This window comes from Cyrtonyx montezumae, unplaced genomic scaffold (assembly GCF_038088225.1).
Source record: "Cyrtonyx montezumae isolate F1298 unplaced genomic scaffold, pur_monq_1.0 scaffold_10, whole genome shotgun sequence".
NCBI classification, from domain to species: domain Eukaryota; kingdom Metazoa; phylum Chordata; class Aves; order Galliformes; family Odontophoridae; genus Cyrtonyx; species Cyrtonyx montezumae.
The window spans coordinates 29,999,010-30,015,280 of NW_027071826.1; the positions used below are offsets into that span (position 1 = coordinate 29,999,010).

The 16,271-nt window shown below is 42.7% G+C and overlaps 2 protein-coding genes across 2 annotated transcripts in view; one reads left to right on the forward strand and one right to left on the reverse strand.

Moving 5' to 3' along the window:
- The first annotated feature begins 401 nt into the window (after positions 1-401).
- PIGH (phosphatidylinositol glycan anchor biosynthesis class H) lies at positions 402-4,964 on the forward strand. The gene is made up of 4 exons (XM_065754704.1): positions 402-587; positions 1,492-1,701; positions 2,803-2,886; positions 4,769-4,964. The coding sequence occupies exons 1-4, from the start codon at positions 411-413 to the stop codon at positions 4,868-4,870; spliced, it is 573 nt and encodes a 190-aa protein (XP_065610776.1). The 5' UTR covers positions 402-410; the 3' UTR covers positions 4,871-4,964.
- A 2,871-nt stretch (positions 4,965-7,835) lies between these two features.
- Positions 7,836-16,271, reverse strand: part of PLEKHH1 (pleckstrin homology, MyTH4 and FERM domain containing H1) — a 43,491-nt gene continuing 35,055 nt past the window's right edge. The window contains exons 23-28 of the mRNA XM_065754706.1: positions 16,009-16,150; positions 14,664-14,806; positions 13,623-13,752; positions 12,041-12,127; positions 11,402-11,548; positions 7,836-11,085 (exon numbers count right to left, since the gene is read on the reverse strand). Coding sequence (XP_065610778.1) covers positions 10,909-11,085; positions 11,402-11,548; positions 12,041-12,127; positions 13,623-13,752; positions 14,664-14,806; positions 16,009-16,150 — 826 coding nt within the window. The 3' untranslated portion in view covers positions 7,836-10,908. The remainder of the gene's footprint in view (positions 11,086-11,401; positions 11,549-12,040; positions 12,128-13,622; positions 13,753-14,663; positions 14,807-16,008; positions 16,151-16,271) is intronic.

Here is a 16,271-nt window from a genome sequence, read left to right on the forward strand (position 1 = left end):
TGTCCCGCCCACAGAGCCGCGCGGGGAGGGCGGGCGGGCGGCGGCCCCTCCTCGTGCAGCCGCCCCGCGCTGGGGTTTTTCCACTCCCGGCGCGGGGGGTCGCGCACCTGCCCTGGGTGGGGCGGCCCTCCTCCGCCTAATTCCCCCAGTGTCACCGTGCCGCTTTCACCCTATGTGAGGTTTTTTTTTTGGGTTTTTTTTTTTTACAGCTGCAGACGGTTGCCCACAGAAAGCCGCTACCGGCGGGGACGAGCGGGCAGCAAAACACCCGCCCCGCTCGGCCGCGGTGAGAGGCACGCGGGGCAGCGCGTGCACGCCAACCTCGCGCGGCTCCGCGCCTCACGCGCACGCGCCGCCCCTCCCCTCCTCGTCTTCCTTCCTTTCCCCGCTTTGCTTTCCTTTCCGCGCGGATGGCGGAGCGGCGGTACCGCTCTGCATCGGGCGCGCCGCTGGCGCTGCGGTGCCGCCAGCACAGCGCTTCGTGCCGGGAGCTGGCCGTGCGCTGCCCCCGCCTGCAGCTGCGCTCGCTCAGCGCCGTCACCTCCGCCGTCTGGCTGGCGGCCTACGGCCTGTTCGTGCTCTGCGAGGTACGCACGCCCCGCCCCGCCCCGGCTCCTCGCGGGGACTCCACAGGAGAAGGGCGGCGGGCGCCGCCACGCGGGCCCCGCGCGTCGCTGCGCTCGGTCCCGGTGCGCGTCGAGACCGCCATTCGGTTCTCGGTGGTCATACCCACGGAACGATGGCAGGGAGGGAGGCGTGCACTTCCTTAGGGAGTGTCGGGTTTGACTCAGACCTATGGGTGTGTGGATCTCTATGAAACCCTTCCCAGAAAGCAGTTGTAGGTTGAAGACCTTTAGGCTTCGTTACCAGGCCTTCAGTTGGTGCTGCCGGTTTCCTGAGGAGAAATGACTTATGGGACACACGTTATTAAACTTATTTGCTGTTTTAAGTAGCTGCAAGCCCAAGGTTGCAGCATGCAAAAGACAATTTCTCTCCAGGTAAAGCCCAGGAGAAAGCATACATTCTCCAGTTTGATGTTTAAGGGAAGGGAGACAAAGTTTGAATGGTAAGAAGAAAACTTGAATCTCCTAAGTAGGCCCAGGCCAGTGGTTTTTGAGAGTTTCTTCTTCCAGTCACCATCCTTAGTTCAAGTAAACATTTAACAGCATTTCTCTATCCCTACAGATACCTGTATAATATACCGTCACTGTTGTCAACCGCATTTGGATGGGTGACTTTACAAGGGAATACAATGTTCTTGCAGATTTCCATTTCAGCATTTCTTTCAGACCATCCTTTGAAGGCCAGTGTGCAGTGACTTCAGTGCTGTTACGCACATATCCATCAGCCTTTTCAGTGAGCGGGCTCCATCTATGTAAAATCTCGTTGTAGCCATCTTATCATGATTTACTGTTCAGTATTTATTTATGTATTGGTCTAAGTTCCATTAGTTTTAAGACTAGAGCTCTGTCTGCTTGGTTTGTGTTTCAGAATAGTGTGGTGCTTTCTGCCGCTATATTCCTCATGCTGCTCGGCTTGATCATCTATCTACACTGTGTGAAAATTGACCAGGAATCCCTACTGGTCATGGGTTCACTTGGCATTCAGCTGACTTCATCCTATGCTTCAGGGAAAGAGAGTACGACCTTCATTGAGATGAGCCAAGTGAAGGATGTGGTTATCAATGAAGCCATCCATATGGTAATCGTACAGTTTTTCTTGTTTATCTGTCAGTGCTTTCACAGGAGTGGTTTACCAGTGCAGTTGAACACAGCAGCATAAATACAAATATGTAGAATTGACTGTGTCTGGAGTGATTGGGAAGTGGCATATGTACTGTACTAGACTGCTTGTGTCGAGGGGAGGGTGGAAAGCCACAACTTTTGTAAAAAGCTGAAGCAGGCTGCTGCGATACCTCTTTAAAGTGACACCCATAAATCCAGCAGATAAATCTACCTGAGCCCGAAGTCATCTCCTCCTAGACTTATCCAAAAGAGAGTTGTTGTACCTAAAGAGAAGACCTGGCGATTTACACCAGTCTGCATAAAGCTTTCTAGCAGAAGGAAACAAAGGTTTCTCATTTTATGCAAGGAGGCAGAAAAGCCTTTGCACTTTCTTTTCAGTTTTATGTAAGACTTGATGGGCTGTGCTACCATCACTGTTGAGTTCAAACAGTTTCAGAGAACTGAGGTTGCACACGTTGTCACTGACGTGTGTGAAATCACCATAGATGAAAACAAATTCTTACTAAGTCCCCACAATCTTCAACATGTTCCAACATTGTGTAACTCCTTAGAAAGGCAAAACAGGTAATTAGTAAAATGGTATGCATCAAAAAAGCATCAGAGAAAGGCATAGTCAGCAGGAATGTTTAATTCCTGTGCTGTTTGTTTGTTGTTCTTTTCCTGTTTATTTTGTTGTTACTGTGTTTAGTAATATCTTGAACTTCAGTAACTCGTGGATTTGGGTGAAGAATGGTTGCACAGTAAGGATGGGTTTTCTGAAAATCCAGCTGCCATCATTTTAACTAAAAATGAGATGGCACTAGAGCAAAACCATCCTCATATTTTTAAGGCTGAACACAAACAGGAAAAAAGAGAAAGGGACTGACTTCAAGTTTATTCATAATCTTGTTGCAAAACGAGAAACATCTTCAAACAGGTGTCTCTGCTGATTTATCTTTAAAAAATGTCACACACTTGGTTCTGCCCAATGAGTTGAAATGAGTCCTCTTTCTGTGATGACTCCGGGCACTTTGATAACATTTTCAAACTTCAATTGTTTTGTCTGTCTGTCTTGTAGCAAAAAGTTATCTATTACCTGTGCATCCTCCTGCGGGACCCTCAGGATCCTCAGGGAGTGTCTGAGGTTGTGCCACTCTTTCAGGTGAGTGTGACTGAACAGTGGGCCAGTACAAGTCTGTGGTTTGTGTGCATGTCAGATGCCGTAGCGTGTCTTTGTTCCACTAGATGTAGCTGATTACAGTTGCCTTCCATTGGCTGCACGTTCAAGTGGGATCTTTCAGTGGTGTGCTGTGAGTGATACTCAAGTCTCACAGAGTTAAGCACCGGGGAGGTTTTGTTTGTCTGTCCTCCATGCAGAGAATGGGCTGCTGTGTAAATCTGAACCTGAGCAGCAGATTGCTTGAACCAGAAGTCTTTGGCTCATGGAGGGTAACGAGGACTTGCACTGCTCTCTGTGTAATCTCATGCTCAGAGTTACCTTTGTAATTATAGCGTTGTAGTTGATTTTTCTCTCAGCTCTCTGCGCCAAAAAGATTTTATAAAAATCTCTATGGTTTGCAGCAGTAACTTCCCCTACAGCTGCTGACAGAGATCACAGTACAAGCTGTGAGCAGTTTGCTTAATGTATAATAACTTGTTTGTTTTACTCACACCCTGTCTATCTCATACCCTGCTTTACTTATACCCACTCCTTTCTCTTCTCTTGCTAACCTGTTTTGGCTGTTTATAATCCTGTTTTGGGGATGGAATTTCTTTCTCCCTGAGTGTTCCTAACACAACAGTACCCTGCTCCTTGAGTATAGATGCAGTACAGACATACTTCACAGTCTAGACTGCTGATGTTGTGTTTATCTTCCTCTCTGTTCACCGACTGCTTGTGAATATCACTTTGTAGTCACATGCAGTTTATGACTGGATACAGTAGTTAGGTCTTCAGCTAAACACTTAGAGGAATAAGCTTATCCGTTGATACTGGTGGAGTTGATTCCACCAGCAAAGGATAAACAGAAAGAGCTGTGCCAGTTTGCAGTCCATCATCTGCCAGTAATTTTCACTTTAAAGTTACTTAGTTTTGAAGGAGCAGTAATTAGTAACTTTACTGCATCTCCTTCAGCGGGTCTTCATTCCTCTAAGGCATGTCAGCCTTCAGAAATATCACTTACCATGTCACTGAGCCCAGGAACACTTTTGCACTGAGCTGACCTATTGTTCTCTTAAGCAACGCTTGCAGGGAAAGGCATTAGATGGACTTTACACAGTAATGCTGTTTTGGGAACTCAGAGTCATGGGACCATAGGGACTGCAGGACTGGGAAACTTTCACCTTTTTGCTGGTCCAGGGTAGAAATGATGAAAAATTATACTTTGACCACCGTTCCTCTGTTACTGTGAAATGAATTGATGCTTTCAGTTAACCTTCAGTTGTCCTCTTGTGGACAGTATAGCTGAGGCTAAGGGCCGAGTGTCTAAGCTCCTTGTCCTGAAGGTCAGTGCTTCAGGGTGGAGGTTTTGAGGTTGGTAGATTGGTGTGTGTAGTGTTTGGGAAGACTCTAGAGGGAACATGGCCTCACTGATAGGCTGATGGTTTGGAAGGTGTGGATTTTCTTCCATATTCTCACTGTATGTTGTGAGTTGAGAGGAGGGGATCTCTGATTTGGTGAGAGATTCAGGCAGGCTGGCTGGAGAATGGTGCTGCATGTTTTAACCTGGCAGCTTCAGGGACCGGTGCTTTTCATCCCTGAGCTGCTGTGGCTTGTGCTATAGCTCTACCTTCTTTTGTCACCAACTTACATTAAAAACCTGGAGTTTGATGGGTTCTCAACGAGCACGTTAAAAGGAAATCTATTCTCAGTTGACCTAATGCAAGATAGTAACTACAGATGTCTTACTGTTGCATTTCTTATACATGCATGCTTCTAGCCATCAGCTTTGTGTCAGCTGTCTCCGCATTCCTTTCTCTGTCTGACAAATCTTTTGCACAACGAGTTCAGAGTGTGATTCTGTGTTGTTTGACTCGACTTCCAGAGTTCCAAACCGCGTCTGGACTGCTTGATAGAAGTGTACAAAAGTTGTCACGAAATCCTGGATCAGAGGAAAACGGCTTCACACTCAGATGGAGTAAAGTAATATAAAAAAAAAAATCAAGATGGAAAACTTGCAGCAGGACTCGGAGAGATGTATGGGAAAGCAAGCAGATCTGACCCGTGGGTTTTTTAAATTAAATGTTGCGTGGTTGTAAGATTGAATTTGTAGCTAACAGCCGCCTGTGTGGTCTCACAGAGCTGTTACAGAAGATGTCAGCTGAAGCACACAAATGAACCTAGAAATGGTCTGCTATGAAAACAGGCGAGGAAAACTTTTTAAACAGTCAGACAGAAGAGGTTTTTCCATGCATCTCTAGAAAAAAAATACGGCACGGGGACAGAAGAAGATGCAGCACATGTTTACTCTTCCATGGATCTGAGAATTCTGATAAACACTAATTGTAACTTTGGACAGACAGAAAAAGATTGTTTGTTTGTCTTTTTAAATTTCTTTGTAATCACTTCTTGGAAAGAGTATCAAAACAACAGTTGGGGTGGCACAGTAAGTTCCTGTTCCCACAGGGAAAAGAATGACAGAAAATTAAAATATCCTGTTGCTTTGAATTATAGCTATGGAATTAAACATAGCAGAGCATAGTTGAGTTTCTTCAGGAATCCTCTTGAAAGAGACCTACGGTATGGGGACCATAGAGAGAAGAAAGGTCTGAGATTGATACCTTCTCTAAGCACATGAATAGTCCATCCCAACAAGTAAGAAGTCGAGCAAAAATGGCAAGAGGCCTATGGGGATGATCAGGTTATTCCTGGCAAAATTCAAATGCCAAAAGGTAGAAGTGAGGACATGTAGCCTTGGGAGCAATATGGAGACAGTGTCCAAGCATGCAGGGTATGCAGTTAGGAAAGCCAAAGCCTATCTGGAATTGAATTTGTCTAGAAATGCCAAAGGAAAGGCCTTCTGTAAGTATTTGAGTAAAAAAAAAAAAAAAGGCAAGGAAAGTGTGAGCCCACTGCTGAATGGTGCAGAGATGTGGTAAAACGGCCTGGATGCCTTTGTCATTTCAGTGTTTACTAGAAAGACCAGACTTCAGGAATCCCAGGCTGCAGATAGCAAGGAAAATTCTGGAGCAAGGCAGACCCTTGTGGGAAGAGGATCCGGTTAGAAAATACTTAAGCAAACTGTGCTTTGGTAAGTCCATGGAACGTGGTGGGATGCACCTACAAGTGCTGAGGGAGTTTGCTGATAACACAATCTCAGAGGAATGGCTGATATGCCAGAGGCACGGGCTGCCATTCAGAGGGACACAGACACACTGTAGAGATGGGAACACAGGAACCCCTTGTAGTTCAGCGAAGGCATGTGCAGGGTCCTGCACCTAGAGAGAAATTACTCCATGCTGTTCCTTCCAGTACGTGCTGGTTCTATTTCAGATAAGGACCTGGGGGTCACATGGCAAGTTGATCAGGTGCCGGCTATGTTTCCTTAGTGCAAAAAGGCTGAGAGTGACCTGGGTTGCATGGGAGACGCATTGCTAGCAGTTCAGGGGAAGGGATCCTTCCCCTCATCAGCACTGGTGAGACCATGCCTGGAGTGCTGCATCCCTTTCTGGGCTCTCCAGTATGTGGACATTTTGGAGACAGACAATGTAGCACCCCTTACTATGGTATGGAGCTGTTCAGCCTAGAGAAAAGAGGATTTTTCAGCCCCTTACAATGGTTGGGGCTGTTCAGCCTAGAGAAAAGAGGATTTGGGGAGAGTCTTATCTTTTGTACTTAAAGGGAGGTTGTGGAGAAGATGGGAGTCAAGGTTTTTGGGGGTTGCGCCAGAGCTCCTTTCCAACCTCATTCAAAAGAGCAGGATCAATTACTATGAGAATATGAGAAAAATTTGTTGTTCAGTGATAATGATTATGAATAAAATAACTTAATGTGGAGAAATTCTTCTTAGTTGATTATCTGAAAGTTACTCTAACTGTAGCTGGTATTTTTCTGTCTTTTTTCTTTTTCCTCGTGACTCCTTAAGTAATTAATTTAAGTAATTAAGGCAATGAAAATGTTGGAAAAAGCAAGAGCTTAACTGGCAAGCTGGCAGAAGCCTCAGGCTCACTCATAATCTGCATCCAGAATAGTACTGTTGTGTTCATACTCTAGAATTAAGATGTGTCAACACATGAAGATCATCTGCATGTGATGTAAAATGATTTTGGTTTTTATTTTTTTTGCACTGTGCCACCAAGTTTTACTGGTTAGCTCACATGACAGGAGTATTCTGGTTGTTGAAGTGAAAGGCAGTGAAAGACAAGGTAACCTTGTCTAGATGCTTAGTTTCTTCAGTGGTTTCATTCTTCACAGATGCTTTAAATGCTGGAGTTGGCTGGATTTTTAAGTGTGGTTCAGTTGCAGTTCAAGCTGGTAGGTCTCCCTCTGAGGTTAATGATGCTGTACCTGATGTTTGGTGGCAAGTCCAGGCAAAGCTGAGGAGCTGGGGAAGCGGCAGAAATTGGCTATTGACAATAGAAGCAGGCTCCAGGAACGTGGCTCCAGTGGAGGTCCTTTGACTGAAAACCTTGTGCACTTGGAGCTGAGTACAGAGCTACCTATACGCCTGGTTTGGGCAGGCTGTGTTTCTTCATGGGGATTAGAAATGGTTGAGAACAATGAAGAGTGTCCATAGAAGCAGGAAGATTTGCAGACTTGTGGGAAGAATGGGTGGACAGACTTGAGCCTAAGTGTCTGCTGGGTACACTGGCTATACTGTGAACATCTCATAGAGTCCAGAGAATGTGCACTGAAGAAATGAAAGAGGAGCTGAAACACAGGAAGAAGTCTGGAAAATTGTTTTAGCTATGTTTGGAACATCCCACGCATGTGGCAGTGCACTTCAGTGATCTGCTAAAGTCGAGTTAGAAGACAGAATCAAGGAGTCAGAGAAGGGCAGCTTTGCACCAGGTATGTCTTTGGAAACAAACACAGTCTTTGCCCACATGCATTTACTTCAGGGCTATTTTGGCTTTTAAGATAAATAGTTTCTTTCACTCTGTGAAGAAGTACAAGTCCATTCAAGATAATTTCATTTTATTAAGATCAGAAATCTCACGGTATCTCTAAGACAGCCTTTTACATATACACAGCAGTTAGGGAAACAAAGGCTTTTGTCGTCTCATTCTATTCTGCTGCAATTATCATTGCCAAAAGCATTGATTAAAATATAAACTTTATCAAAGAATCATACAAAATAGGTATCTACACAGGTTTCTTTTTAAATTTGTTTGCTTTGTTTTAAAGTCAAGCAAGTTATAAATAGGAGGTATATGTGCATCCATCGGAGTGGGGTGGTCCCTGAAATACTCAAGTACTAAAGAATATTTTCAAGAAAGAAGAAGTCCCATTTGCAATGTTTGTGAACTTAGAATGAATTTATGACAGAAAACAATGAGCTCCATGACAGCTCTTGTTTATTCAACCTTTCTGCTTCCTGTTTGCCCCAATACAAGTCTCTGAGGACAAAGGTGTAAGCAATACAAGGTAAGTGCAGCCCCAGAGCAGAGTGAACTGGAGACTTTCATGCCTTGAGCATCCTCGGGATAGATGACAATGAACTGAGCTCAGCTCTTTCTGGGGCAGCCTTTGTTACTGGTGGGACAGAGGAAGCAGGCTGCCAAACAGACCTCCAGATGCCAGAGAAATTGTTTGTCATAGGAGACTTAGTAATGTGATGGAATAATGCTCTTTATTCCAACTTGTTTATCCATGCTAAGATCAGAGAGAGAGAATGTAAACTACTGACCACTCTATGAGGATATATCAGAAGTATGCAAGGAGATTACATAAAAAGATTAAAACAATGCCTTCTCAACATTACTGTTGACTCAGAAAACTACTTTTTCAATAAGTTTAAGGGGTGGCCCTTAAATTCATGACAAATGGGTACATCACAGACTAGACAAATCAGGTCTTTGTGTATATATATCTTCTATTTCAAGGCTATTGTATAATTACCACAAACCACTCTTTTTTTTAATGCTAAAATATGCTGATAAGGGACTGATTAGAATGATTGTTCTCCCATGTTCTTTTAATTTTTGGCTTTATACCTACCATAAGCTTGAAACAAAACCTTAGCAATATCTGCTGTGCTCTGTATTGGATATTTCAGGGTTGGTGACAGATACTAGGGAGTAAAAAAACACCGGTATGGTTGGTTGGTTCATTGGTCAGTAGCTTTGGTTTGCTATTGCTGAATTCTTTATAATGGTTGGATTCACACTGTTTTAATTTGAGAAAGTTGCTCATGAATGCATTATTATGAAGTTACTCAGGTACTTCTGAAAGGGCAGTTCTTCTTTCTTCTTAAGATGCTTCTCAGAATAGCTTAACTCAAGCTAGATATGCTTCTTAAAAAGCATGTCTATATTTCCCTTATTTGTTTAAAATCCATTTAGCATCCCAATCAAAACCAAGTCCCCTTGAAACTGATCAAAAAAACATCCTTAAGGAAAATCTGAAGAGCAATATTTGAGTATAGGTTTGCTAACAACCTCCTCACTGACCCAGTAGCATGAAGGATGCAGGAGTTCTGAAGGAACAGCTTCTGTGAATGACAGAGCTGGTTTGGGAAAGTGTTCCAGTTGCTGCAAGACATACAAATTGTACGTTTGCTTGCTTTGTCTTCTTTTGTCTGAGATCATGTGCACATCCTGAAACATCTGTAACAGTGATTAATGGAAATAGTCTGAATGTATGTGGTGGTGGAGCATGTGATGCTTTCAGCCCTGCAGCAGAGATCTGGTGTTTGTCGGCTGAATAGAGCAGCATCAACTGTCAAAAGACATCTGTCCTGCGGGAGCTAGGGCATCGTCTGACACTGGTCCAATCCCAGCTGTTCTGAGTCCTCAGCACAGGAGGACATCAATTTCAACCTTCATAAAATTATAGTTGAAAAGATTCCCATGAACTGCTGAATTCTTATCCTATAGTCCCGATTCCAGGTCTTAAAAATCACCCCCTGACATGGCATCAGAACCTTCTGGTCAGTTTAGTTCCCATTCCCTCTCAACCATATCTGTTTTTCTTTCATGTCTGGAGCAGAGACTTGGAAAGTTTCTGTCTTTGAATTTTGGAATCAGCTTTGGAGAAAAGTCAGTGTAGCTTCAGGAAAAAATAAATTGTCTTGGTTGTGTTAAGCAAGGGCATAAATACAAAAACTACGGTAGCCTCTTCAAAAGGACTGTCTTGTTAATGAGAGTAGCAGCAGTGAATTTAACACAGGTCAAAACTTAAATACAATGGCTGTTCATAACCAGAGCTCAGAACTAAAGCTATGTCTAAACTACCCGATCAAACTACATCATATTAATCTTCACACTCTGGTAATAGCCTGTCAGTGCCTATCTACTCTACAAGGAAGTGTTATGCAGCTCCTTATTGGGCAGTATTCAGCAGGGTGCATCCTTGTACTTGGTTTGTGGCACAGTATCTGGAACCACCTGTCTTTAATTTTATTGAGACTGTGTGCTTGGTCCACTTCCATCAAATTCAAGCCTACACACCACTCAGACCTGCCTTGCAGAGGCTGCAGTCTCTTTCAGGCAAAGAGTGAGCAAGTCAGTGATTGATGTAAACAGAAGATTATTAGAAATAATGGGAATAAGCAAAAGGGTCCGATTAGGAAAAGGGATCACTATGAGTTTAAGAACTGGGCTGAGGTTCCAGACATGGAATGCAGTGCAGTGACTTAAAGGCAGGTGCAAAGCTGAAAATGGGAAGGACGAAAGAAAACATATGTGCTTGTAAACAAGGCTGTGAACTCAGGAGATGGAAAAATACATTCAAGGAAAGAGGATAAGATACAATGTGACAGGAGCACCATGCAAGCAAATGACCTAAAGCTTGGTTATTTTGGATGGAGCAGGGTATAGAAAGGAAACTCCTGCACCACCCCCTACATAGCCTGCACTAAGGAGCTTAGTCTGTTATTAAGGAAAAAGAACCAGAGCCCACACTAAAACAAGGTGTGCAACTGGCAGAGTTGTAGCAGTTTGCAATTTGGTACAGAGCAATGGGGAAAACACAACTACAAACCACAGCCCCACAAATTAAAAAGTCCCAAATTGGAATGAGCCCTCAGAGCAGAGTGGGCCCCTTAGTGCTTCGGGGCACGGAAGGAAAAAAGCACTGACTTTCAGTGTCCCAGAGCCTGTTGGCAGGTGGTGTGCTTCGGGAGGGTTGTGCTGAGGCTAGGAGCGAAGTTGTTGAACGGGAGTTAATATAGGTGGCGATAAGAAGTGTTGCTTCAACAATCTAGGGGAGGAAAAGAAAATGATTAACTGTTAAGTCAAGGAGAGGGAAAAGTGTCCTTTGATTTATTTATGTTTTGACCACATAACTTTTGCAAAAGGCTTTTTCTCACATGGAGTTGTTAAGTTTTGAATTGAAGGTCTGTCTATATGAGTTAAGTAGAATAAGTCTCTCAGTTAAATGGTATGGTTTACAAGGAATTTCTTGACTGTACATAGCTAGTGCAGCAGCCAAAACTACTGCACTCCAGGGCTTGTTCAAAATGCCCAGCTTAGATAATACCAGCTGGAAAGATACTCACTGTTCATTTTGTAATTACCTTTGGAGTTGCCATTGTGAAAAGAAGCTTTTCTGTGCTGTTTTTTCCAGAACTACTTTCTTTTGTTTGACTGACTACAATCATGAAGTCATCTCGGCAGCCTCCAAAGGTCAGCACAGAAGAGTATGAGTAAGTGAACTTCAAGTGCTGCAGACAACAAAGAGTTGAGGAATCATACTTCTGTAAAAGGAAAAGTGGTCACCTCAAACTAGTGTATTTGCTGTTTACTGCAAGCAGTAATAGGCAACTGGCCATACAAATAACAGCTGGCAGAGAGATCTCAAAAGAGTTGCATTTCTAGGATTTTCCTAGCTTTCTGCATGACTTGATGCTTCAGAGCTTTGTTAAATCCCAGGCAGCAGTAGTCAAGCACATACCACTGAGATTTTGCAAGATGCCTGTGCTTGTTTGTTGCCCATCAACGAGGCAGTTAGCTGTTTCATGAAACTTTACCTTACACCAAAGCTGTAATTTTCCTTTGTTTATGTTGCTGTAAAACACAGCCCTTGCTTCCTCATCTCTGACTTCTACAAATTAACTTCTGGATCCATTTGAAGTTAAACACAAACTTTTACTGACTTTAAGTAGGAAGGTCTTCCTGTGGGAGATATTTTTTTTAAGCAGTGTTCCTCACCATACCATAGTGTTATAATCCAGTATGCTGATACCATCTTCATTCACGGCTATCCAGACTGGACAGTCTTCTAATGAGGAAGGTGAAATAGGCTAGAGAAAAAGAAAAAAATTGTTTAGATATTTCTTGAATACTGCAAAGAAGCAGTTTCTTATATACAACTTGAGTTTTATGGATAAAGTGGCGGTGAAAGAATCCTCTAGACCTCCTGATCTGAGCTGGTTCGACATTTAAGAGGATTTCTTTCAAAATCTAGAATAATATTTTCAGACTGATATAGACACTGGGAGACTAGCAGTATATGAGTGGAATTTAATCACAAAATCTTTGTCACCATTGCATCAGTGTAGTTAAAAGTGAGGGTAATGCTGGAACAGTGACAGAATAGCAGTTCTGCTCTGGTTCCTGCACTGCTGCCATCCATCAGGCAGTAAAACCCATTGGCTTCAATAGTAGCAATGCAGTCATCACATCAATGCAATTTTCTTTCTTACTGATTTTGTCAAATGTGCCAATTGTCTGTTCTGTCTGATACCATGAATCTTTCCTGGAAATTTGCTGCTATATGTCTGTTTCACAATTGAAAAATTACAGAATATGGTAGTTATCAGGAATACCAACGTTATTTAAACTGTTGGTATAACTATTCTGCATTCTTATTCTTCAGTGTCAAGTAGCCTTAAATACCAATAATCTTTCTGCCTTAATGCTGAAAGGGGAAAGCACTAGCTTTCTTTTAAAAATCTTTTTTGTATATTTACTTGGGGTTCTCTTTACATCATTAGGCTTTATTCAGTAACTATATAACAACTTTGTCTACCAAGCAAGGTACACTAACCATAGACGAGACACTATCAGGCTTTCAATAGAGAAAAGTTATTTTGGGTTGGGGAAGATGGTTAATGCCAAAACAAGATATCAGACATTAGTTCTGGAAAGGGTAATAGGTACAGAGCTCTGCTCTGGGCTGGGCTGAGGGATAGTACAAGCTTCTGGAAGAACTATTCCCACCTTTGATTCTTTGCTGCTCTGCTGATGCCCACAGGCTGATGGTTTAGCCACTGTATGCTTTACTTTTTCTATTTCTGCAGCAGGACATTAGCACTGCTAGCCTCTAACGTGGTAAGAAAAGCAACCAACTCAGTGAGAGAACAGGACTGAAACAGTCATGCTTTCAGCTAGAATCAGCTGCATGGTGTGATTTAGGGGGACCCTACCTTTTTTTCCAAGCAGGGATATGTAAATAGTATTTTTTAAGCTATTATTGCAGCCTTTATAACCAAGGAAACGTCTATGTGTAAAAGCTTTGGTAAGGGCTTAGAGGTAGTATTTTGTACCGTGTTGAACTGATAGTCAGAAAAACTTCAATGTCTATGAAGTGAACGCTAGCAACCCCTAGTGTCTAAAATGTACTTATCTTCCTTCTTCCTAAATAAATGTGGCACTAGGACTGCTGGGAACAGAGCATTGTTTGGTTTTTCCTCTTCCTGTAGGAACATTTTACATCTGTGTTCACAGAACTATAGATATGGCTCTGCTTAAAGAGTTCATTCTTAGGAAAAGAAAAAAAAAGTGCACTCTTGTTACCTTAGCAGCAAATAGTTTGGTTCCAAAGAGAGGCCATTTGCGGGCCACTGTCAAATAAATTCGAACACATTCTGGTGGAGAACATCCCTGCAGCACCATCCACTTTGTTGCCAGCCTGTCAGCCAGTTGCCTTTCAGAGTCCAAGACACAAGACAGCACTATTTAATAAAGTCTTTCAAGGGAACTTGCGTAAAATTATGCCAATAAATACATGTACCTCTCATTCCAAGGGGCTATTCTACACAAGCACGATGTCAGTTAGGCTGGGTTGTACAAACTGAGTTTATTTTATCAGTTTCTCTACTACTGCAGTTATTTTGCTACTACTTGTCCTGTAATATCCAGGAATCCCAGGTGCATACTGGTTGTTCATTGGTGTATATACTCAACAACTGCAATGACAAGCAGCCATTGCAGTAAAATCCTACCCAGCTTCACATTCAGTTGTACTCTCACCTTAATCTTGTCTGTGGTGTGCTCTTGATGCACTAACAACACACATCAATTCCCTCTTGATTTGTCTCCACTAGATAACTGTGTTAGTTCCACCTCTGCACCCCTAAGTAGACTTGGGTCAGTGAGATCGCAGTTCTCTCTTAAAACACAACTTAGATCCATGGCAGTGTCTGAATTCTGCACTTGAGTAATTGAGGCCACTGCTTACTGTGTGAGAATTTCCAAGTCAGGACATCAGAAAGCCCTGCTAGAATGCATCCTACCAGAACTGTTGCATAGCTTGAAGCAGCCTGTATGTGCTGGCATTATGACATGTTGCAAATGTCAGGCAACTAGATTCAAATGAGACTTCAGGGAAGAGTAAAACAAAAATTCACAGTGTTCATCATAGGCTTAAATGTCTTGACTTGGGGAAAGTTAGATGATGACTTGGCTGATTTTGTATGAGTTAACTACATTTTAAATTTTTTTTAAAGGCACCTTTTTTCTGACACTAGTGTTCTGCTTAATCTTCTACACTGAAATAAGCTTGACAAGGCTCCTTGCAACTTACGTATGAAGACAGCAAGAGAACATACAGCTTACCTGAGCTGTTCAGGAGCAATGTTTTTCTTGTAGTGTTTGGGGTAGAATTTATCCAAGACCTGATGGAGAACATGCTGCATTTTGGAGTGTGTTGTTCCCCCAGGACCTGAAGATGCTGGCCGATCCAAATCCCCATATTCCACCTGTATGGGAACAGTTGGGTCACAGTCTGAACCAGTGATTGAGCACCTGGTGAAGGGGTGCAGCCAGCCCTGGGAGCTCAGGTGGAAGCAATTCATGTGTGCAACCAGAACCTTCCTAACCTCATTTAAGGGCCAGCGGCCCTAGGGGAAGCATTTCTACTCAGAGATTGTCACTTTCGGAGTATTCAACAAGCCCTTATCCTTGGGAAAATTGGTAAGCAATTCCTCTTTTATTACTGGATTGTGGCCTTTCTTAGGTGATCTGAAACTGGTATAAAGCAGCTGTATCTGCCACTGCTTATCCTTACACCACAAAAGAGAATGTTAGGGTTTGTAGCGCAACACAGTGATGAAGATTTTGGTACAATAGAATGTTCCATGGATTCCTGTGCTGGAACCTATTGTGTTTACAAGTCCTGCAAAACAACACCATCAGGATGGGCAATCTTTGTCTATAGCATTTACCATACTAAATGCATAACAGAGCAGCTATAGGGGATGTGATTGCTCAAGGAATTCTTACTGTTGTTATAAAATAAAATAAAAATCTGGGGCAGCTACCTGTAGGAAGATGGTTCTGTATAACTGCTAAGCTTTTGAGTTTTGTTTTCAACATGCCAATTCAAACAACAATCTACTTGTAAATAGAGAAGATAGTGTTTCCAGCTTCTTCACCTCAGTTTATGTTCCTTTAACAAATGTAACGGCTTCAGCTGAGCGAGAAATGATTATTCTGTCCATCATGCCCACAACTCTTCCTGTTTGTTTTATTTGGTAAAATGCTAAATGTAAGCCTAGAGATTTAATGAAGAATCCTGAAAAATGCTGTTTCTGAGTAAGCGGCTGTTGTCAGTGCAATGGTGAGAGCTTTTACTGTTGTGAGAACTTCTAATAGTGGCAATATTTCAATATCCCTAGTATGGCCCAATCAAAGCAGTTTTGGGGATAGTCCAGCCTCACTGTATTTTCTAGTCCTTTTCTGCAGAAGGAAAAGAGAGCTTGTCCTGTAGTAAATCTCCCTACAGCAAAAGGTGTTCCCTCAGTAGAGGTTTGCAGTGTCTGGTGTGGTACATCTCAGACCATATATTTGATAAGAAGTGTCACTTTTGATGTAAAATATAGCTGCTTCCTCAAGGATATTCACTGTACAGGTACAGTCCCTAGAGGACAGAAGCAAGAATTTTGCCTGCATTTATGCTCACCTGCGCCATCAGTGCAACCATTTCCAGAGCTAATTCTTTATTAACTGGAAACCTTCCACTGGCTATTTCATTGCTGACTTGGAAGGCCAGCAGCAACCGTTCCCGGTCTGTCTCACCTTTAGCTTGGCTCCGAAAATACACCCTAAAAAGTAGAAGATTGTAAAGGTAAAAACATATCATGTACTAATCGAGTATAGAGTTCTAATTTTGTTCAAGGTGAATCAAATTAAGTGTTTTGTTTGTTTTTCATCTGAAGTGACTTT

What these genes read in the sequence shown, in the direction of transcription:
- PIGH (XM_065754704.1), top strand. Translation starts at nt 411, where the DNA reads ATGGCGGAGCGGCGGTACCGCTCTGCATCGGGCGCGCCGCTGGCGCTG. An exon ending in GCCTGTTCGTGCTCTGCGAG is followed by an intron (nt 588 to 1,491) that starts GTACGCACGCCC and finishes TTTGTGTTTCAG; the next exon opens with AATAGTGTGGTGCTTTCTGC. An exon ending in TCAATGAAGCCATCCATATG is followed by an intron (nt 1,702 to 2,802) that starts GTAATCGTACAG and finishes TCTGTCTTGTAG; the next exon opens with CAAAAAGTTATCTATTACCT.